The following is a 24,381-nucleotide window of genomic DNA, read 5'->3' on the forward strand; positions in this document are numbered from 1 at the left end:
TTTTACTAGTAAGCATAGACTTTGTTTATTTAATTGATATTTTAATTTTATGTATAAGAATGGAGGTTTATTTTGAAAAAAAAAAGAAATTAAAAAACAGACTCTGTTGAAGCTAATTAGTACTGAATGTTTTTGGTGGTGCGACCAGAGGTGGAAACAGGGTATGAAAATGTGTTACTAGTGAAGTTGCTGCTTAAGATGAGAATGCATTCTTTTCAAAAATCCTTGGTAGGTGTTATCTAATTATATTTGATGGAATATTAAATGGCTAAAAATCTGTCATACGTTCAAACTTTGTTGTGTTTAGAAGAATGGTGTTGACTGTATATTCGTTTGGAAGAATGGTGTTGATTGTATATTCATTTGCTTAGCCTTTTGACAGATGGATTTGGAACTGACGATAAATGTGATTCAATTCACAAGGTTTTCGAGGGGCTCACCGTGGAAGGGATATTGAAGAACTGGTCTAGGATAAAGCCTATGATTGTGAAAGATTGGAGTGAGAATATAGATGCTCGTTTTCATCTTTTTGGCAAGGTCAGAGATGAATGGATAGATAAGGATTTATTTGACTACTTGGACCGGTTCTAATAGGTATTTTAGGCAAGCTTTTTGAGATAACACTGAGCAAGTTATACTACTATTTTGCACATGATGATCAAAACTCTCGAAAAGTAAAATAAAATAAATTATTAACTTTTACTTTCATCTTTTGCATAGCAATCAATGTGGTGCTTGTTCTGTGACAACTTTGATAATCTACTTAATTATTGGTTAGCATTTCAACCAAAAACGTTCTTATGATTTACATGTTTTGTAGAAATCCATGAACCTTAAATGTGCTGATCAGGGAGTTTAATTATTGCACCATGAAATTCATTTATTATTAACTAATTGGCTTTCCTTTGCATAAAGCCGCTTATAAGGCTTGAGTGGACGTCTTTATGGGCATATTATTTGTATTTCTATATGCATGCCTTTATCATTTAATGTGCTGCTTGTATTTCTTTATGCATGCCTTTATCATTTAATGGCCAGCTCCCTCTCCTCTTTTGTAATTTGAATAGTAGTATGGGCCTCCATTTTACAAATCTTTAACATTTTTTGCTGTAAATTAATTTTTCTTTCAAATATTTTGGAGGTCATTGGAATTCCTGTAGGTCTATTTACCAGATTTTAGTATGTTTAAGGTTTTAATTTTGCTTAGACTTTAATTTTTCTGAAAGATTGTAGTATTGATCCTTAAAGAAAGATCATGCTACTTCAAATTATTTTGAAGTGTTGCTAGTTATAGCCTTACATATCAAATTCCATTTGTCTGGAAATTTATTGATAGCTGTTACAGCAGCATATTTTATGACTCTACTTCTTAGTTATGTAAGTTCATTATGTTTAGGTCAGAGGCAGTCAGCTGTGGGGAATCGATATATACACAGATGACTTTGATCTTGTTGCTGGTATGTGGTTCTATGAATAATTGTTCACAATAATTGTGTTTGCCTCAGTGTTTTTGTTTTGTGAGATCTATAATTGATCTTGGGATATTACTTTCTAGTTCTCATGCAAGCAAGTTACTACCTTCCCACTGCATCTCCTCCTTTATCTGCTATTCAAGAGTTGCGTGCCATAATCTGGTGTTACCTCTGCAAGATTGTGAATGAATATAACGCCTCTAAATTTATTTTATACATAATGCTGATGCTGAATAATATATTGTAGCTCCTGTCATATTCTACTTTGACTTTTTATATTCTGTTTCATATAAAAATCTTATTCAACTTTAGTTGTTCATGAGCAAATGTCACATGTATAAGCCCAAATGATGTTTAAAGGTAGCGCGGCTACCTTTAGTTTGAGCTGACAATGGATGAAAAAGATATTGAAACTGATATTTTGCTGTTTTTCTGATTTTTCAAAGTATTTTAGATCCTGACTTTTGTTAAGTTGTTTCCAACACCTCGTGCCAAATGAAAGCACAATCTTTCTGATTCAGATGTCTTGTTAATATGCTTCATTTTTTCGTTAAAGATTGGATGGTTACATGGATTGATGGAGTTGGAGTTCAACCAATAATTCTAATTTTTTGGACTTAAAATGCCTTTTTCTTCTGTATAAAAACTTTAGTAAGTGCTATTGAGTTGACAGAAGTTGAATACTTACAGGTTGTTTCACACTTTTTAATAGTTTTACATATATGAATTTCTGTTTTTTGAATTGCAGAAAGGAGGTGGAACTATTGATTTGGAGCCTTATCTTACTCACTCATCGACAACGGAGCCTACCCTCACTCCCATGGCAGTGGAACGGACAACGACTACTAGGGCTGCAACATCAGTTGGTTTGGGTCTGTTTTGGGTTTATTGTCATTTATTTGGCTATGTTTTGATAGCGAATTTTGATATGTCAAAATAATGTGTAATTGTTTTGGGTTGAGCTGGTAATTATGCTGGATTAGATTGGTTTGGTTTTGGTGCTTCTCTGATGGAACACTGCTTTTTTTAGAAATTTTGAATGTAATATGAGACTACATTTAGTTTAATTGAACACTGCATCTAGTCTAATTACTAGAAGTGTGGCATTTGGTTTGGTTTATCCGATATTCTCCAGAATTTCACTTGCATCTGGTTTTGTTGCATATGTTTGCTTGCATTTGATGGCAGTAGCAGACTGTTTGGTTTTGTGACATTTGATGGCAGTTTGGTCTGTTCTTGGTGTTGATTTAAGATTGTTCCTGTTGTGCTGATGTTAATTGCAGGTGCTTGAATCAGCTAGGGTTGCTGGTTTATTCAGATGGTTGACTCAGGCGTTGCTACTGGTTAATTCAGGTGGCTGACTCAAGTTGTTCATTTAATGTTAGGAAGCAAATTAAGAATTAATGAAGTATTCATTTAACTATAATTATTGTAGTTATTTTATTTCATAACTGAATTATAATCTATGATACTTGTGAACAAATTAGAGAATTTTTATTTATAATTATATATATGTGTGTGTATGTACATTTTGCTATTTATATAATAATGTAAAGAATATATTTCAATTCCCACAAAAAAAATGGCTCCAATTTCAATAATTCCCGCCAAATAATTAAATTTTTTTAATTTACCACCAAAATATATCTTAAAGAAATTTTAGTTATTCTTGCTAGATTTAACAAAAATAATTTGTAGGATTAATATTTAATTAAAATAATTAAATAATTTTATTATTCCAATTAAATATGTCATGTTTATACGACAGACAATAGTCATGAATGGGAAGTATTAGTAACATATTCTTCCTTGGGATTTCAGGCAAATGGAAAAAAGATTGAGAATGATTTCAAGAGGACAGGTGGATGATAAGTATTCATTTTTGTATATTTGGCTAATGTCCTCATTAGTGGATTTTTATGGTATTGATCTTTTTCTTTTTTTTTTTTAAATTTTCAATTAGTTGCAGCCCTAGAGGAAGAGCAGGCTGATCAAATTGATTTGTCTTGTTTTTCGGGCAATCTACGACACGATGACCGTGATAATGCTCGTGACTGCTGGAAACTTTCTGATGGAAATAACTTTAGAGTTCGTAGCAAGCATTTTTGTTATGACAAAACAAAGGTTCCCCCATATTTTGTTTGTTTGTTTGTTATGGTAGTTATATATCCTGCATAGGCTAGGTAGACAGGTTATGATGTAGTTTGGTTGGCTCTTCTTGTGCTTTGTGCAATTTGTAACTGCAGATACCTGTGGGAAAACATTTAATGGATCTTGTTGCTGTTGATTGGTTCAAAGACACAAAGAGAATGGACCATGTAGCTAGGCGTCAAGGCTGTGCTGCACAAGTAACTATTCTTTTCTTTTTATTTTTCCTTTTCCATTGATGCATTAGGAGAAAATACTCTGTGAGATACTACAATGTAAATAACTTCTCATGGTTCATTGAATCTATAACACACTGACCCTCTTCTAAAAAATGTAGGTTGCTTCTGAAAAAGGGCTTTTCTCACTGATCTTTAATCTTCAAGTAAGTTTGTTTCATTTCAGAAGGTATTAAGTTTCAAACTTATTGTATTGGGAGGTTGTATAGTTGTAACCTAAGCATCTGCAGGTTCCTGGTTCAACACATTATAGTATGGTATTTTATTTTGTCACAAGGCAATTGGTTATGGGATCACTTTTGCAACAGTTTGTTGATGGCGATGATGAGTTTCGCAATAGTAGGTTGAAACTTATTCCATCTGTTCCTAAGGTATCCATCTTGGCCTTCATGTATTAGGACTATATTAACGTATACTTACCCTTTACTGCATGGTACACTTCAATTTGTCCAAAGAAGGCATGCATTTAGGTGTAAATGTATTGATGGGTTGTACCTTCAAACTTCATGTCCTTTTTACCCTCTTGAATTTGTTTTGCACTTGTTCTTGATTTTAAGCACTGAATCATGCAGGGGTCATGGATCGTGCGCCAGAGTGTTGGAAGCACCCCTTGCTTATTGGGGAAAGCAGTTGATTGTAACTATATTCGTGGTCCCAAGTACTTAGAAGTAAATGCTCTTGGAATTTCTATAGTACATGAGATGTTCATCTTTCAAATAGCGTCCAATACCATTAACATGGTTTAACAGTGTTCATCTTTCTGTAGATTGATGTTGACATCGGTTCTTCTACTGTTGCTAATGGAGTTTTGGGCCTTGTAATTGGTGTAATTACGACATTGGTGGTTGACATGGCTTTCCTTGTACAGGTATGTATGATTGTTTTTTTCCCCCACTTCTAAATGGACACAAGGGAAAAGACATGATTTTGAGATATTGCACTGCAATTTGCATTTTTGCATACTTGAATGATCTCAGAATGGTATAATGCTTCGTGTGTGTCTTCTTTATCTTGCTCCTGTATGCAGGCAAATACTACAGATGAATTACCGGAGCGGCTGATTGGTGCTGTTCGTGTTTCTCATATAGAACTCAAGTCTGCTGTTGTCCCAAAGTTGGAACCAGAGATATCATGACTCTGGTTTCATTTCACCTCAACTGTGTTTTTTTTTAATTAAAAAAATCATTTGTTTTAGGTATACATACATGTATTTTGATTCTATTTTCATTGTAATTTCTCATTTACTTTGAATGAAAGTCATTGGTGTTTTCGAATGGGAATTTTGCATTAAAAAATGAAGAATAGTGAATAGGAAATTCTCTGATTCTTTAGTAACTATTTTTGGTATGAGTGTAATTAGTAGTAAAGTTGGTTTCTACTCGCAAACAAGTGAACTGCTCGATTCCCGAGTGGTATCAACCAGTTTCCAACTTTTTAATATACAATAATTGTTCTTGTTTGCGAGTAGAAACTCAACAGCTAATAAAAATACTTAAAAAAAATGATTTTTCTTATGATGCTGTGAAAAAAATTACGGGTTTACTTCTTTCCACGAGATCTATAACATGGTCTTGACTTCACGAAATTCTTTTAATTTAAAGCGTGCTGGTGTGAGAAGGTTAGTTTGACTGATTAATTCTTTTTAACAGTGGTCGAGATAATTTTACTATATTAAAAAATATTCTTATTCTGATAATGCCACAAATGTTATGCTGTTTTCTTCGGCTAATGATCTTTTATCAGGAGAGGTTAGAAATCAAATGCTTAAAAGACCAATTGAACGAATAATACAGAATTTTAGGCAGAATCTAATCGAATATTACATGAAACATCAATTCAAGTCCTTTCTTAAACGGAGAATGCATCAAACAAAATCCAAAGTGTCTTGCAAGTCTGTAGCATGAGCAAAAAATTGTAAATGTGTAGAACCAAATTATTCAAGTACAGAAGAACGAGCAAGCTAAATCATGTATAAGAGATTGGCCTGGTTCGGGATAGCTTCTTCACTGTACCTGAAGGATTGGCTCAATCTCTTCTTTAGAATTCTGCAGATTTTGTAATTACTTGTGTAAGCAAGCATACATTGCCACCATAAGAATAATAAAGCTAGAGTAATGATATGACCACCACCTCTTGTGCACAAACAATATTGTATAAACTAATGCGACATAATATGATTGGTTAAACAAAAACATTACATGACCCTCATAATTTATTTATTTATTTATTATTATTATTATATATTTTCAGTCAACCAATCATATTATATCACATTAATTTCTATAAAATAATTTGCTAAAGAGCACCAAAACTTAATTGATACTCACCATTTCATTGAACAATTTTTTTATGGTGTCATTGAGGTTGCCTTCCCAACATCCTTCATCATCACCATCTTCTTCTTCGGTGGGTTTCACTTTGTTTAGCTTTGGTGCGTCTACGACTCCTGGAGAGAAAATCTTCATCGTTGGGCATTGTCTCACAACTACGTGTTCCAAGGACGGGAACTCAAGAGCGTAATTACCCAAACTAAAGCTTGTTAGGCTTGGCAAACAATCAAGTCCCAAGTACTCCAATTTCCTGAAAACAATGCAATCTTCCGCTTCTTCTCCAACCTGTGACTGTATAATTTCTTCCATCATTTTGCAATCAGTTATCTTCATTCTTTCAGGATTCACTAGACTTTCAGATGTTGAGAGCGTCAATAAATTTATCAACCCATGACACTTCGATACTTCCAGAGTCGCAAGATTTTCCAAATGCCACGAAGCTGGTACTAATTTCTGCAACTTACTACATTCAAATATTTCTAGTCTTTTCAAGTTTGCAAACACTTTGTTGGATTCGGCATTTTCCTTCCAGAGATGCTGCACTTTGTGTAATCTAGACAGCTTTAACCCCCTCAATTTAGGGAATGCAACCTGAAAATCAACAAAATTAAGTTGTAAATGAAAATATGTATCCAATCTCTGTAGTCTTCCCCTGCATATTTTATGGACAAGATTAATCACGGCATTTTATATTTTATTTCCAAATTAGTATGCTTTGCAGTAGGATCCCAAATATAAGTATCAAATCGATTACCCTTTGAAACACATAAATGAAATCTGATACTAAATCCAATATGAATTAGCTAGGAAAACAGAGATGCGACAAGCATAATTGATATAGTTCATCACCTCATGTTACCAGTCATCGAAATAATTTAAGACATTTTTTTAATTCATACTATAAAGTTAGTTAATAACTGCGGCTATATCGTTAAATCAGATATAAATTAAGACGGCATGCAAAAAGATGAGTCATTAATTTTGATTTGATTCTAATGAAATTATATCTATGCGAACGAAAGTGAAGGGAAAAATGATGATGATGATGATGAATGATAATAATAATAATAATAATAATAATAATAATAATAATAATAATAATAATCACCTTTTCATCGAAGAGAGGTTGTACTAGATGAGCCAGCAAAAAGTTCTCTGCTGATGTTAATTTTTGAGGTTCCTTGTTATCTGTTGTCATGTGCACTACAGAGTTGGATATGAATGTTTCCATATCAGGGCAATTCTCAATAGTTAGAAATTGCAACTCAGGCATTTCAATTATATTGTCAGTGAAGTTGCAGAATCTTTTGAGTTTTGGAAGATCAATGAGCCTTAGACTGTAAAGCCTAGGAAACTGGGGGCCTATATGTTCTCCGTCAGCATTTAGCTCTTCCAAATGAAGCACCTCTTCTAGTGAATCACAATTCCTCACTTCCAGCCATTGCAAATTGTTCAAGCATCGTAGCAGATTGACAGGAATAGCACTCGACATATTCGTGCAGTCATCCACCACCAGCTCATATAAATTGTTGAAGAAGCTGACAGGCAGTGCTTGGCCATGCCATATTTCTTGCAAACGTGGAAAATGCGAGAGTTGCAAATACTTTATGTCACGAAATCCAATCTGCACAAACCAAAACAATTGCACTTGATATATACAATTTTTTCTTTTTGAAAGGCATTAGATATATATACATTAAACTTACATGTTTTGTGCTTTAACTTCTAAAAATATATATACAAGGCAGGTGTATATGCTTAAATGTGCAGGTGCAAGGGAGATGCATGAGCAATTTGGATGAATCGATTAACACATACCATTTCTTCGTAACACTTTTGTATAGTGGAATTAAGGTTGCCTTCCCAATGGCGCAATTCATCCTCGTTCTTTTCAGTCACCTGCACTTCGTGCAGCTTTGGTGTGGATACGATTCCCTGAGAAAAAGTCTTCATGTTCGGGCAATGTGTCATAGAAACTCGTTCCAATGATGGGAATTCAAGAGTGAAATTCTCCAAACAAAAGCTGGTAAGCCTTGGTAAATCATAAAGTTCCAAAAGTTTTAATTCGTTGAAAGCAATACGATTCTCCTTCGCTTCTTCTCCAACATGTCCTATGATTTCTTCTATTTTTTTACAGTAAGATACATTAAGATTCACTAGACTATTGGGAATTCCAACCTGAAAATAAAGAGTAGCATTCAACTAGATTCAAAGTATGTTAAAATCATACAATTGTTTTATGAAAAATAACAAACCATGAATGTCTACTAGATATTTTTTGTTAAAGAAAAAAAGGAAAAAATTAAAACAAAAATAAATAAATAGAAGTCCAGAAAAACTAAGATAATGAAAATGCATTTACACTATTTAGTATTAGGAACGGAGAAAGAATTTCAGGTAATTTTTAAATATTCTAAATTCATTTTTCATCTTGATTCTAGTTTTTTAAAAAATTTAATTTTCAAACATGCCTATTTTTAAAATAACTAAACTAAAACACTGTATTTCCCATTTTTTCCCGATATTCATGCTTTTAAAAATGGAAAACATTTCTGGAAAACACTTCCCAACGCCATCAACATGGGACTGTTATAGATGAATTAAGGAAAAGAGAAATATATAGATGAATTTGTGAACCTATAAGATGAGTGACTATCCTTTAATTTTTGAAAATTGTACTTATTAAGATATGAGCAGAAACAATTAAATTGAATTATATTATGCTGTTGAATCGTGATTAAAAAAATTATATTGTTGATTCTAATGCTGGCGAACCTAAAAACTGGACTTAAAATGTAGATTTGAGAGTGGTGGTTCGAAGTACAATACTTGAAATAAATAATCAGTGGCTGAATATCATTTGTAAACCCAAAAATGGTTACAATATTGTTGGATGTAATTTGAAAAAAAAAAAAAAGATTCGAAATTAATACAACGACCTTACCAATGGAGGAAAAATATTCATTAGGTTATGACACCTATATATCTCCAAATTCTTCAATTTGCTGAAAGACTCCGAAGGAAGCTGGTGGTGCCATATTTTTCTCAAGTTACCCATCGACTCAATACGTAATTCCTCCAACCTAGGAAGTCGTACCTGGCAGTTAAAGATTAAATAACTAATTAATCAATTAATGGCATAATCAATTGATAACTAAATTAGAGGTGGATATTAACTAAATTTGAAGACTCAAGGAAAAGACAAATTAAGTATTGTGACTAAAATTAATTTTTTTATTAAAAAAAAAAACCTTTTGGTCAAAGAGAGGAGGAGGTTGCATTTCAGAATGAATGGTGTCTTCTGGTGAGCTCGTAGAGATGAATCTTAACATATTACTGCAACTCTGAATCTCGAGCTTTAGCAAAGAAGGGAATTCAACAACTAAATCTGAATGAATATGTCCCGTATTGGCAAAGCTTGTTAGTTTATAAATTTAGATGATTTGCAAAGCTTGTTAGTCTTCTGGTGAGCTCCCATGGAGCTGCAGGGAGTGTAGTTTAGGAAAAACCTTTAATTCAATCAACTTTCCTTCATCTCTTTCTGACCACCCCGTGGTGTCGACTACCCCTTCCATTGACTTACAAGACCATATTTCAAGATGTTGGAGTTGCAAAAGACTATTAACCATAGAATACGAAAACAGATACTTCATACGATCACAACCGAACACGTGCAGCTTTGTTAAATTTTGACAACAGTACATTCCTTGATTATGATCGGCCCATAATTTTTTTATGTTTCTTAATCTCGTGAGATTCAATTTTTCTAAGCTCGGAAGAATAACCTGCAAAGAAAACCCGTACATTTTTGTTCCTTCAAGTACAACCGTCTAGTATAATATTCTTTTGATGATCGAAGATTAATGGTGATAATAAATTAATCAATTAATTATTGAACAGAAACTTATCACCTTTGGAGCAGTATCATCATCAGCAATGATTTCGTTGAATCCCAAAGAAGTTGTTGGTTTCTCCCTGTCGGGTCCTATAAACAAACAAAAACAATACACATAATTAATCTTTGTCGTTTTTTTTTTTCAAAATAATTGAGGCGAAGTCCATAAATCCACCAACACTTAATTTCAACACTTACCAAAAATCATTTCCAGATCATCGCAAAGACTTAGTAATACCTTTTGAAGCCGCAGTAGGTTTTTTGCCATGGAGAATGAGAAAAGATGCTTCAATTTGTGACAGGATTGTACTCCTATAATCCTTAAGTTGCTGAAAGATTGATCTTCTGTGAGTTGGCTGCCACATATTGTCTCCAAATTGTTCAAATAGCTAAGAAACAATGACTCCAGCAAGGGAAAGACTGTACAATGAACCCGTCCAACTGAACCGACAATATGCAAAATCTCAGAACAACTTTCTACACGAAGATGCTTCAATCGTGGAAAACCTTCCCCATCATCTAATTCATGAACAACATTCTGAACACCCTTCAGTTCGTATAGATTGATATCTTCAGTTTCCTTCAGCAACATTTTCATCCCATAATTCTCCAAAAGACTGCTAACATTTTCTAGCCCATGGAGCTTCATCAATCTTGATGTTTCAGAATCAACGGGCCAGATGTCCCACACTTCTCCTATGCATATCCTGTATCTTGACAATTCCACAAAGACCAAATCCTGCAGCAGAATTTGGGCATCCCGAACTTGTATCTCCAAAGTAGTTAGCTTTGACAACCCCTTCAACTCAGCAAGACTGGCGTTACTTCCTCCTTCAACCTTATCCCACTGCGAAAAGCTGTCACCCATATATAGTTCTTCCAATCGAGAAAATTTTGATATGACATTTGGTGCTATCACCATAAGGCTGCTACAATTGCTCAAATCTAGCAACAATAACCTCGTCAATTGTCCAATCTCAAGGGGCAACTGCTTAATTTCGGAATCTCGAAGGCTGAGAATCTCTAATTTCTTTAGCTGTCCAACTATTGCTATATCTTCTAGTCCGCAACCATCTAAACACAATGTTTGAAGGTTAATGAGGCGACCAAATGATGAAGGTAATGAAGAGAAAGGAATTCTAGTAAGACTTAAAACTTTGAGTTCTTCTGTCCCTTCAAAAAAGAGGTCGGAAATTTGCATAGAGACAGGGGCTATGCCCTTTGCAAGCAACAAAAATAACTTGAGTTGGGGACATTCCAACCTTTCGGGAAGCTCTTGAATATCTTCGTAAGGTGAAGAAATAGCAATTGCACCTTTCTGTATGATATTTTCTATCTCTTCCTTCAAGTCAGTAACATTTGGGATATTAAACATGAGCTTCTCTGTGGCAATTGATACAGCAACATCATGAATGATGTCATGCATTTTAACTTCATCTTCAGTATCGCCATCTAACAATAAGCATGAAGCTTTGAGATTGTCGATCAATGCATCCACTCTATTCCTTGCATCTTCCAATGTGTGAACATTTTTAAACAAACCCAAACCCATACCATATCTCAACAGGGAAGCATCTTCTACAGGATTACCTTCACCAAACAGAGTACAAAGAAGGAACAAAGATTTTGCTTCATCACTTTCCAAGAAATCGTAACTCAATTTTATGGAAGAATACACATATGCATCCATACCACGAATTTCTCTTAGATTGGAACTTCTTAGCTGATTCAATGCATCCTTCCAAATGGTAAGACTCTTATTTTTCAGAGCACTTGCAACTGTTCTCAGTGCAACAGGCAATCCCCCGCATTTTTCAACGATCTCATCTGCAGTGGGTTGAAAATCATATGTTTTTTTTGAATCACCCACTATCTTCTCAAATAACTGCAATGCTTCATCTTTGGATAAAGCATCGATCCAGAAATTTTTCTGAGAATTCATATCATTGCACAATAAATCTCGACTTCGAGACGTCAATATTATTGTGCGTCTACTCCGATCGTCCTCTCTATCATAAGGAATTCCAACTTTATCGAACTCAAGTTTTGTCCAAATATTATCCAGTATAATGAGGAGCCGCTTCTCTTGCTTCAACCTTTGACACAGTCGAGAAGCTCTTTGAAATTCATTCTCATTCAAGTCAAATTCCATGCCTAAATCAAAAGCAAGTTTGTCTTGAATTTTATGATGATCTGGTGTCTGTGTTACCTCAGCCATAACGACCTTATCGAACAACTTATCTTCCATCACTTGCTTTCTAACTTGCTTGACTAGCGTGGTTTTACCCACGCCGCCCATCCCGTAGACCCCAATTATTTTGAAACTATCATCCTTCAACGCATCCAAAACATCTTGAAATACTTTCGTTCTTGAATCGAAGTCCTCGTAATCTTTCACTGGCATATATTCTGTACTCTTTGGAGCAGGACGGTAGGAAACACTAGAGAAGTTGCCTTTTCCCACGAGACTAGCGGCAGCTTCTGCGGCCTTTGCTGCTTGTTTACTAAGCTGGTAACGAGAAATCAAGTTGGGGCACAACCCTTTGAAGCAGGACTTCTTAGCTCTATCTTCATCATCAATGATGGATTTTGCAACCCCTTCACTGATGAATTCATCAACTTTATTTAGCCAGTCTATGACACCCTCATAAATCTCATCCCCTTGTAGTCTAGCATGATTAACAGGTTGTTGCACCGTTTCTCTTCTATATCCCAGCTGCTTCACTTGATCTTTCAGGCCATCTATGTAGCTCTGGTGCTTGAACACATAAGATATCTGCCGTATAATCGGTTTGAACAGTGACTTTGAACCTTCTGATACAATGCTGGAAAAAGCAGCCAGACCCACTTCTGCCATTGCCTGCTGCTTAACAAATCTAATAATATGTCAAAGAAAGGGGAAAGGAATACAAATAAATTAAAATAAACTAGAGAGAGACAAAAAAGGAAAAGACAGCAAACGGTATCGCAAAATTGATCTTGAATCTACTGAAACATGAACAGAGCATTTTTTCTTCTTTCTTAAGGATCAGAGTTTTTGCTATTAACAGAAACGTGCTTCAAGTGTCCCACAAAAAAATGATAAATGAACAAGCCATAGAAATTTTATCTTGGAAAGTGGATGGAAATTAAGAAAGAAATGGTATAGAGATCAAGCATCAGAGATTATGTTATTAGAAGAAATTAATTGAAGGTTGTGGAAATCCTGTTTAATTATGGAAAGTTGATGAGCTTCTGTAATCGCCTTGACTATTTAAGTGCAATTTTAATGAGCAAAAAGTTAATGTTACCTGCAGAGGAATGTAATTATAGAGAGCTTATGAGAGTAATGATAATGATTTGCAAAAGAAGAAGACTCAATCATGCAGCCCTTAATTTCTTTTATTTTCAGTCGCCGAAGAGGGAATCTCTTTTTTATTTTTTTTCCAAAGGGAATCTCCTTTCGTAATATGTCATGATTAAAGCAATCTATAAATAATACAATAATCATATAATGTAATAATTAAAGGACCCACATATTTATAATATTAATGATGGGATCTATACGTTCATACTGATTAAATTGGTGGACCAGAATTTATTTGACCTTACTTGTTTTATATTCAATTAAAAATTGAAACGACAGAGAAAAATTGTCGTAATGGTGGTTTCGATTGTGGAGTTCCGCTGTGGATAGCACTTGCAATACTGAAAAAGAAGCTTTCGTCAACTTTCTCACATGGACACGCACCATCACGCATAATTGCATATTGCATTATTTCTCTAGAAAAGCAAAAGCAAGATTTATTCTTTTAATAAGCAAACGCGTCGGTGGGAATCCATTCATTAAACAAGTGGAACAGCAATATATCAAACCAATGATAAGCATTCTTAAGTGGGAAACCAATTATGACGGATAATTCAAAATCTGAATCCGCCTGATGGACGGGTTTGACCGCAGAGCTCAAGATAATCTGAACCATTCTCCTTTCGTAACTGATAGATAATTTCAAAACAGGGGAATGAAAACAGAGAGCCCTGTTTTTCCTTCCTTTTCTCCCCCCCCCACCCAAACTCTTCTTCTTTTATATATTTTCCTTGGAATTTTAGGTAAACGAAAAAACTTTGAGAATGATTTCAAGAGAATAGGTGGGTAATAACTAAAATATTTATTTTTATATATTTGATAAGCACGCTCACTATTAATAAAACCCATTAAATACTACAACTTAAATAACTTCTTGTAGTTGATTGAGGGTATGTTTGGAATTTCCTTTTACTTCCCAAGAATTAATTTTTACCTTGATTATCAGAAAATTAATTTTATGAATAATTCAGTCGGGTGTTTGGTAAATGATGATTATTTGACAATCATCATTTAAATAATCTACTATATAAATCTAGTAAGTGAAAATTAAAAGTATAATGTTCATGTGCAAATGACAAAAATGTACTCATTTACTTATTTGTAATTTATTTAGAATATTATTATTTAAATAATTTTTCTTATTCATTGGATTTTTTAAGGGCGTATTCTATTTTCTTAATTACATATTTAAATAATTTTTTATTAACTATTTTAATTTGCAATAAAAATTAACTACAATATATTTAACTAAAAAATTTGTTATGCAGTCCGTAATATACACAAATACTTGAATTGATTAATAAACTTAACTGCAAAAAAGAAAATGCAAAAATTTAATCTTTATATAAACTTTTATGTACACAAAACTATTGTAATAAAGTAATTCATAGAAATATAATATTATATACATGTGTAAAGAAATAGATAACTATAATATTATCCACTTGCAGCACTATTATTTTTCAATCTCTCCATCTCTTGATCTTCAAGAACATTAGTACCATGATCTGCATCTTGAGTTCGACCTCCATTTCCACAGCATCAACAAGACAATCAATTTGCCGTGAAAGCCTTACAGCTCCTCCCACTTTCCTCCTTTTTGTAGCCACTCTTTTTCCTTTTCTTTCTTTAGTAGCTTCTATGGAAACAAACTCATCGAACTACCAGTACATTTTTCAATTAGATAGGACTGATAGTAGATATTCAGTACTCTCAGATGGTGTGCAAACATGATCATCAGTGATTGTTGTCTTAAAAAGCATTCTATTTAATTGTTCCTCTGACTCTGGCATGCAAAATTTCTTGATTGACGAATTTCCTACGTATGTTGATATCATATTAAAATGAATTCAAGATCACATATTATTTTGCGTGACATTAAAATTTAGCCGAATGGAAAAAAAAAAAACTTCCCTTTTTGTTTGTCCCACAACTATATAGTCTCATTTTTGGTAATAAGCTCACAACATGCACGGGAATGAAGATCTATTAAAAACTTCCCCATGCATGTTGTGAGCTTATTACCAAAAATGAGACTATATATTTTAGCCGAATGGTAAAAAACTTCGGATGGAGGATGTGTCATCTTTTTATTTTAGATGCTTTCGGATGGAGGATGTGCCATTTTTTATTTTACATGCTTTGTAAGACTTTTGATGATCGAGTGCAGTCAATTAACAAAAGCTTACATATTATTTAGGTGCTGAGATGTCTGTTCTTGATAAAGTAGATTTATTCACACCCAAGCCAACGTAACCAAAGCCTAATATACACAATAATTATTTTTGTTAAACTGATTTCTGGCTAATGAGATCTTTGAAAGCATTCAAAGAAGCCACAAAACTCATAGAAAAGCCCTGATAAAATATACGGCGAAGCATGTGAACTCGTTTTTTAATCTCTTGATCACTCATAAGCTTTTCTATACCAATCACTATATCATTCTTTTGAATCGATTTTGATTGATCATTAGAAATCATGTACCCCACCTTTAGATGATTGATCACCAATTTGGCATTGTAATGTTGATCATCTCTAATTGGCCATGCTAAAATTGGGACCCCACAACCAATTGCTTCTACCATTGAATTCCATCCACAATGAGATATAAATTCACCCATTGATTGATGATTCAATATCAATAATTGTGGCGCCCATCCATCTATTATCAATCCCTTTTTACTGGCTTTACTATCCAAACCACTATGAAAATAATTGCCTTCTGCTGGTTTGTCTAAGCCAGTTAAATGACACTGAGGATCCAATCTACCAGCACCAATTTGAATTACCCAAATAAATGGTTCATTTGATACTTCTAAAGCATTGGCTAGTACTAAATACTCATCTAACTTGGGACCCACTTCGGTACCAAATGACACATATAACACAGGTTCGCGTGATTTCAAATCCAACCATTGAACGATCTCATCTTCGTTCATGTTAGAACTTCATCGGTTGGTTCTCATCTCACGATCATGAAGCACTGAGCCCGCCACATTGGGCCTACTCCCCACATTGGCTTTCCCATTTGATTGGCTAAATAATGGGAGATTGTCAATTTTCCCCTACTATAATTAATATATGCCATTTATCCCCTTACTATTTTTGTAATGGCTAAAAACCCATTTGACAGCATAAGTTTACAATATTACCCTTATTTTCAATTACTCTTTTATTTATATTTATTATAAATTAAATAAATCACATGAATAAAAACCAAATAAAAAAATTAAGTATTAAAGACAAGAAGTATATGTTTTGATATGTGCAAAAAAATTAATAATAAAATTTTTTCTTGTAATTATTTATTTTGTGAACATTTTCTTATAATAAACATTTTATAATATTTTAAAATTAAATGTAAAAAGCATAGGCAAAATATTTTATTATTTATCTTATAATAAATTTTTATTTGTCATTCAAGTTTTCTTATAATAATTTTTTTTATCATTATAATTTTCTTATATATTTATTATAAGAAAATTTTCACAAAATAAATAAGTACAAAAAAAATTTATTATTAATTTTTTTGCTCATATCAAAATATATATATTTTATTTTTAATGCTTAATTTTTTATTTGGTTTCTATTCATGTGATTTATTTAATTTATAATAAATATAAATAAAAGAGTAGTTGAAAATAAAGGTAATATTGTAAACTTATGTTATCAGTGGGGTTTTTGACAATTATAAAAAAAAGAGGGAGGTAAATGATATATGTTGATTACATTAGGAGAAAATTGGTAATCTCCTCTAAATAATTAATAAATGGTCCCTCAAGATCATCATACGTGTTGAACATCGACGCCATCGGTCCCTCCACTTCCTTCATCCAGTGTGGTTGATCACGGGGTTCGATGGACCCATTTTCTCTGAACCGGTGGCACCTCGCAAAGGTGGTGGACCACGAGAAAGGGGCCCGTGAGGCCTGTATTTCAGATTCGATCCGAATAAAGCCGTATCCTTGGGTAACCCAGGAAGTAAACGGGCCTCTCCCGGTTTGACATCTTGGATGCAAGCCTGCTACATGGCACACTCCACGGCTGCTGAGCAAGCACCAGAAGTGAAGAACCCAACAATGGGAACTTCAAAATTCTCGCAAACATCAGCCGTCCAGCCCATCATAACGTCGATGACTGCACAAACGGGTCGGGTTTCGGGTTCCCGGGTTGAAAGGAGGTTTCGAAGGCCTTGAAGCATTTGGCCGTGCATGACAAGATGGTGGTGGGAAGGAGGTGGTGATGCTGGTGAAGAGAGGAAGGGGTGATTCTGGTGGGGGAAATGTGAGAGGGAATAATGAGGGTAGATTTGTAATTACGAGAAGCGATTTGCTTGCATAATTCAATGCATGGAAATAGATGTCCCTGACCGAAGAATGGGACAATCCAAATCTCGGCCTCAGCAGCAGTTGCAACAGAGCTTGACATCTTTTTTGAATTATTTGATACATAATTGTTACTGATTGCTTTTGCCATCTTTCATAAAACATTCTTTGTTATATATAAAGAGATGACTTGATGGAGAAGTAAGTATTTTACTTTTACAATTTTACTTGGTCAGCTCTGATTTTGATAATTTGAATGTTAGTTTTAGTTGGTTAGTTATGAGAAAGCATCTTTCAAAAAATTCATTCCAATTTCAACTAAAATTAACAATACTGTTTAAATTAATTACTTGATAAACAAATAGTCATAAGACAAATCTATCCCTAATCCCACATTTACAAAATAAGGATTGAAATGAGTTTATGTGGCTTTGAACCCAAAAGCCCAGTGGCTGTGATATTGACTACTTTGACCTAATTATTATTAGGCTTTTTTCCCCCTCAATCCTTCACTAAACATCTTTTGTTATATAATGAAGAAGATAAGTTGACGGAGAAGGGTTCTACTTTTACTAGTAGATGAGCTTTGAGTTAAGAAGATTAGTTTTAGTTAGTTAAATATCTACCGTCCAAATCAAAGTTCCTTAGACTATTATTTAGGTGAGATGTTTGAGTAACATATGCTTGCGTTAGTTGGTGCCTAACAATTCGTGTGATACATGAAACCAACCAATATGAAAACCAAATGAAATTGGTAGGATTAGATTAATTTAAATGAAAATAAAAATTAGTTTATGCCATTTATTAATATTATAATGTTGAAACTTGAATGTTTATCCTTTAACCTGTCATCGGGTTCATGACATGATTAAAATATTCAACTAAATAAATTTATCGTTTAAAATTAATTTTTCATGTGGTAAATGCAATACTAAATATGGAGTGGAGAGAATAATTTGTAGGGTATACCCCTACCTTTTATTTCATTTCATTTTAAAAAAAAAACAACAACAAAGGCTTGGTCAACATTCAAGTAAAATTAACAATTCCATGATAAAATTGCTTGAGAATAAGAATTAAAATAAAAAAAGGAAACAGCAACTCAAAAACGACATACAAATGTTGGTGGTTGAACTTGTGGGCAATGACAAATGTAGAGAAATACAACAATAATGTTGAAACTTTATTACGTAAAGTAATGTGTTTACAACTAACTCTGTATGTAGGAAGAAAAATAATAATAATAAGTAAACTGCAGAAAATTTGTGTGCTTCAAGGCGCGTTACAAATGTCGCTTTCCTTAAGACGTTATTTGCCCCCACCAATTGAGTGATGCACATGAGTTAAGCAAATACGCCTCTAGGATACAATGAAGTACTTGTTTGTTTGCTTGCGTTGTGCATCGATGAAAGCAAACCATAATACTCTTGAATGTTGTAAGCCTGCGAAGAAACAATATATTGTTCTTGAAGAAAACAATATATTGGATTGTGAATGCACAAAAGAAATGGGTGTTTTGTGTTGAAATTCGTACTAGAAAGGAATGCTAAGAAAAGAGTGGTGTAGGAGCATTGTTTTCATGTTTAAATGGCTTAAACATGATCCCTATTTATAGATATACTTGTGCCCCCTCATTTGGGTTGTCATCTTTCATGATACCCCTTCATTTATGGCCATTGGATCTAGATTTGATTTTAATCAATATTGGTCCAAATTGAACCATAACCATTTCAAATGAAATGTCACCATGAAATGATGCATCTCTAAGTGAAATGTTGCCATGAAAAGTTATATCATTTAGTAAAAAGATACCTTTTCTACAAGACACAATTAAATAGACATGTCCTTACAACAAGACATTATTTAATTAGATATGTCTTTAGTAAAAGATACATTTTCTATAAAGCATAATTAATAGGATATGCCTTTACCATAAAACACATTTATTTTGAAAATTTTCCAACAACAAATACCGCATAGAGGTTTTTCGTCACGAGATATTTTTGGGTTGAGACAACACTTGTATAACAGAGCATACAGACTGAATAACGGTGAGAATAAGAAGAAAAACGGCGCCGCACACCGAAATGCCAGGCCATGGAGTATTGAAGTAATTTTCTTTCAAGTTTGCCCTCCATTTGTAGCACGTTCTTTTGCAGTGATCATTCAATCCTTTGCATAGCCCAGAAAAATAGAAGCTATCAGCCAGCAGAGTGGTACCTCTGGAAAGGTTATTTATAAGCGTTGACGCTGCCTCTTTATCCGGCAACCAGTTCTCAATGATTCCGTTCTGAACAAGCAAATCGACGTCCTTCGCTGTGTTCACGAGATCATGAATAAGGAAAACGTAATCATTTATGTAATTCTCTGAGTAATGCCGTTGTTCAAAGGCAATGAGATTACGAAATAAGGATTCCGTTTCCAGCTGTAGCTTCAGTTTCGGAATATGCAATGTCCTGTTTTTGAATTCTATGGCGAACAAATCATTGCTCTTGCTCAAACTGAAGTGGACCCCAGCTTGGTGGAGATCAGTCACACTTGGTGCGGTTTTACCTTTGTGGTATTGCTGACCTTCTTGTTTTTCCTGATTCCTCGATGATGGTAGATGACAAATCCTTAGAAAATCAAGGAAATGCTCTACCCTAACCTCAGTGTAAGGAGGGAATTTTTGCCGATTACCTTGTACTGCCTCTAAACCCTTGAAATACTCGCATGTGACTGTGATGATGGTTGGATTTTCATGTTGGTCGGGGATTTCAATTGCCGCTAGAGCAAAAAGATCCTCAAGAATGAAGAAAGGAAGCTGATTCTCAAGCAACCACATATCATACCATATATCCTCTATTAAATAGGGTTTATGAAATATATGATCATCTTTTTTTTGAAGTTGACGGAAATGATACCTCAATAAGAGTTCAATGATGAAGGCAGCATCCAGCAGAATCATTTCAACAAATTTATCACTACTTAGTTAGACTTTTTCTGCATAAGAACCTCGTAATTCTGCTTCTCTGAACTTTATAATTTGAACAAACTCGTCAAAGCTTATTTGGGTCCGTTGAAGAAAGTAATGCAGGTACCGCTGTTTATGTTCTTCCATGAACTGTAAGTTTGCTTTGTCATGGTGAAGAGGGCCAATTGAGACTACCTGAGGTGTATATACCTTTTCATTTATCTGACGTAATCGCTCTGGAACTCTGTAGATGCAGCAGTTTGAGGGCAATGGTGATAATTTTTTCAACTTAACTTGCAAGCATTCTTCCATGTTATAAACTGAAAACATGGCGCGAAATTTAATCAATTCAACACTTAATAAGGCATAGTAATTGAAAAAGAATAAAAAAAAAAAAACCAAATACAAGAGCATTCTTACACGTACAGAAGCACCTCAATCCCTACTATTTGCAGAGCTGTAGCCAGGATTCAATGATAGACCGGACTGAACTAAAAGGAACAACTTTCTTAGGAATATGTTATCGGCATTTTCTCTGGCCTCAGGCCATCAACAAAGCAGTTTCAGTGCTTCTTATATAATTCCATGGATTATTCCTTGCCTTTACAGATGATATAAGTCACAATTCATATATTAATTTCTCCAGATTCCGTACAAGTGGACCATAACTATGGAAAAATTCAAAGAATGCAACAGCCATTTGATTGGTCCATGTCAGAAGTTAATCTGGGGAAAGAAGCTTGATCTAGCTGTAAAATTCTCTCCTTCAATCAGTCAGTCTGGGCAGCAACAAGATCAAAGCCACCACGCAAACATTTACTAAAGTTTGGGTCCGTTTGGGATTGAGGTGCTGTAGCTTTTAAGCTACAGCTGCTGTGAAAAAAAAGCTGTAATTATGAAACAAAAGTTAATAATATATAGTAAATATAAATTTTAAATAATAATTTTGATAAAATTATTAAAGATATAATAAATTTTATATTATACAAGTGAAAAATCATATCAACATAGCTTAAAAGCTACATCAGTTAGTGTTTACCAAACACTTTAGTGCTGTAGCTTTTAAGCTACAGCTGCCCAACCTCAATCCCAAACGCACCCTTTATATAATATTCTTGAACCTCATCTTAAGTGAAGCAACAAAAGCCTCCACTGTTTCTTAACAACTTTATTGCTCAAACACATAGCTTAACACTTTTAAATTTGCATAAAGCACAATAGTACTTTAGTTTGTAACAACAGCACAGATAATAAATAGCATTTTATAGCTTTAACAAAAGCATACAAAATTCTTAAACCTTATTTCAAGCAATTCATTAATGCCACAAGGATGTCTTTTTGCTTCCTACAGTTTTTATTGAAATTCATATATTCTTCTTTATCAAATTAAGTAATTTTCCTTTTTCAAAAAATCAAGAAGGTTTCGACTGCATGGAAATACAACACACAATTACTACTATTCCCGGAGTAAGAAATTCATAAATGCAATATAAACATACATTTTCATAAGACATCAGAATCAAAGAATCATCAATGCATCAAATCTGTACACCCAAAAAAGTTGAAAGCATCAAGAGAAAATTATACCGCATGGACCCTTTACAACTGTTTGAGGGAAAAATAGGAAAGGCAATAGAGTGCCACGTGTAAACCAATGGAATGATTTCAGCACAATCGGAGGTACCCTGCACAATCCGAGGTGCCCGGCATGACTTGAGGTACCCCGTATAAATAGAGGTACCCTGTACAATTAGAGGTATCCCACACAAATAAAGGTACCCCATATAATATGAGGTACCCCATACAAATAGGGGTACCCCGCATAATATGGGGTACCCCACGTAACTTGAGGTACCCGGCAAAGCGGATGTAAGAGAATCCACCGAAAATACCCGCCATGAGAAACGTCTCCGCCTCCTAAAAGATATTATTTGATTTTGTCAGAATTAGGAATCAAAAGCGACGTGCTAAAAGGAGGGACAGCCGCCTGCTACCTCTGCCAAAAGTGAAGGACACTGTCCCAAGGACAGTGGTCCCCAGCCGCCTACCCGACAGCTACTGCAGAGGTACCCCGGACCACTCTCCAGCGCGTGCCGCGTTTCCAAAAGATGAGATACGCCGCGAACATGCAGATAATGACCAAAAAAATCATAAAGAGGTAAAAGGACGTTAGCCAAAAAGGGTACGCCACGTGGCAGCTGAGGTACTCCATATATAAAGACGCATAGGTTTCATCCTCCAGGAGACTCTCATTCACCTAAACACTCACACTCCAAAAAAAAGAGGTTTTCTTCAACCTTAAACCCTAATTTACAGAGGGCTAGCTAGCTCTCTTTGCCATTAAAGCTTGAGTTTGCTAACTTGAGCGTCGGAGTGTGAACGCCGGGGTACCCCCGGCTTCACCTCTAATCTCTATTTCATTGTTTTGCAGGCGTGAAGCTCATTTTGAAGAACACCTCTCTTGTTTCTGACCTTCCACCATTGTTACCACTCTCTCTCCCCTTCTTACCTCCCTCGAATTTCAGATACACCGCACCGCACACAATAAACTAGTGAGGTACCCCATCTCCCCAAAAATATAAATTTATTGTTCTAGATTGGTTTGGCTTTTCCTACCCCAAAATCAGTTGAAAACAATTGGCGCCGTCTGTGGGGACTACGCACAAAAAGCTTCCTCCACGGTTACCAAACTAGTTGTTGTGTGTACTCCAATACATGGCACCCGACGTACCTCCCGAAGGTTTAATGGGGGATCCTACAAAGATGAGAGATGACAGCAGCAGTGAAGGTAGTGATCTCGCAAGAAGGGTAGCCCGCATCAGTAAGGGCAAGGGTATCAAGCAATCGACGGGTGTTCGCCAAGATGAGGAACCTATTTCGCACAAGCGCTTTGAGGATCTTGCCCATGCAATACTTAGGGCGGTCGGATCTCGGGCGCCCGAAAGTTCACTCCCACCAGTGACGCTAGAAGCTCCACCACCTCAAACGGACGACCAAGTTATGGTCAGAAGAGGGGTACCCGAGGCCAGCAAGCCGAAGCCTAGGCCATCGGGTACCCGTTCTAAGTTTCAAACCGTGGGCTCCCGCGGTGAGCGTTCCACCGCCTCTTGCAATTCCCGCAGCAGCCAGGGTACGAGACGTGCAAAGTATACCCACGAGGATCTCCGTGAGAAGTTAAACGCCAAAAGGGCTTCTCAAATGGCGGCGACATCATCGGGTACACCGAGGGTACCCCTCGAACTTGTGGAAAAGATGGAGAACCTGGAAGCCCAAGTGAAACTCCTCTCCGAGAAGCAAAACATCATAGCTGCACCAACGCCAATGACTTACCAATCGCCATTCACTATGGAGATTAGGACAACAGCTCTCCCCGAGGCGTTTGCCATGCCTCAGATACCCCAATACTCGGGTACCACTGATCCCTCGGAGCATGCTGAGCTATACCGCGACCAAATGCTTATCAAAGGCGTAGATGAGAGCGTCATGTGTAGGATGTTTACACACACACTCACGGGCCCCGCGAAGTCGTGGTTTCGCTCTTTGAAAGCGGGTAGCATATCTTCCTTACACCAATTGTTATCCGAATTTACTAAAGAGTTTTCCTACGCTTCCACTCAAGATAGGGTAGCCTCCAAACTTGCCTTTATCAAGCAAGGGGAAGCCGAGCCTTTGGCGG

General features: G+C 35.2%; 3 protein-coding genes across 8 annotated transcripts in view; 1 reads left to right on the forward strand and 2 right to left on the reverse strand.

The window, feature by feature from the left end:
- The window catches only part of LOC102628208 (protein ENHANCED DISEASE RESISTANCE 2-like), an 81,420-nt gene extending 76,226 nt beyond the window's left edge, over positions 1 to 5,194 (forward strand). The window contains exons 2-9 of the mRNA XM_052441704.1: positions 2,756 to 2,825; positions 3,436 to 3,596; positions 3,719 to 3,820; positions 3,958 to 4,002; positions 4,087 to 4,227; positions 4,429 to 4,524; positions 4,623 to 4,724; positions 4,884 to 5,194. Of these exons, the coding sequence (XP_052297664.1) occupies positions 3,740 to 3,820; positions 3,958 to 4,002; positions 4,087 to 4,227; positions 4,429 to 4,524; positions 4,623 to 4,724; positions 4,884 to 4,991 (573 nt within the window). The 5' untranslated portion in view covers positions 2,756 to 2,825; positions 3,436 to 3,596; positions 3,719 to 3,739 and the 3' untranslated portion in view covers positions 4,992 to 5,194. The remainder of the gene's footprint in view (positions 1 to 2,755; positions 2,826 to 3,435; positions 3,597 to 3,718; positions 3,821 to 3,957; positions 4,003 to 4,086; positions 4,228 to 4,428; positions 4,525 to 4,622; positions 4,725 to 4,883) is intronic.
- LOC107174813 (disease resistance protein At4g27190-like) overlaps positions 1 to 13,536 on the reverse strand; it is an 82,931-nt gene extending 69,395 nt beyond the window's left edge. Inside the window, exons 1-5 of one of the 5 annotated variants that reach the window (XM_052441612.1) lie at positions 13,372 to 13,536; positions 10,280 to 12,957; positions 10,098 to 10,171; positions 9,131 to 9,283; positions 8,151 to 8,309 (exon numbers count right to left, since the gene is read on the reverse strand). In XM_052441612.1, the coding sequence (XP_052297572.1) occupies positions 8,298 to 8,309; positions 9,131 to 9,283; positions 10,098 to 10,171; positions 10,280 to 12,957; positions 13,372 to 13,445 (2,991 nt within the window). In that variant the 5' untranslated portion in view covers positions 13,446 to 13,536 and the 3' untranslated portion in view covers positions 8,151 to 8,297. Of the gene's footprint in view, positions 1 to 8,150; positions 8,310 to 9,130; positions 9,284 to 9,437; positions 9,972 to 10,097; positions 10,172 to 10,279; positions 12,958 to 13,371 lie in introns of those variants that run through there. The other 4 variants (XR_008054825.1, XR_008054826.1, XM_052441613.1 and 1 more) reach the window with 4 other exon arrangements.
- Positions 5,688 to 24,381, reverse strand: part of LOC102617357 (disease resistance protein At4g27190-like) — a 123,777-nt gene continuing 105,083 nt past the window's right edge. For both annotated transcript variants that reach the window (XM_052441602.1, XM_052441604.1), the window contains exon 13: positions 5,688 to 5,868. In XM_052441602.1, coding sequence (XP_052297562.1) covers positions 5,860 to 5,868 — 9 coding nt within the window. In that variant the 3' untranslated portion in view covers positions 5,688 to 5,859. The remainder of the gene's footprint in view (positions 5,869 to 24,381) is intronic.

Source organism: Citrus sinensis, chromosome 5, assembly GCF_022201045.2.
Source record: "Citrus sinensis cultivar Valencia sweet orange chromosome 5, DVS_A1.0, whole genome shotgun sequence".
NCBI classification, from domain to species: domain Eukaryota; kingdom Viridiplantae; phylum Streptophyta; class Magnoliopsida; order Sapindales; family Rutaceae; genus Citrus; species Citrus sinensis.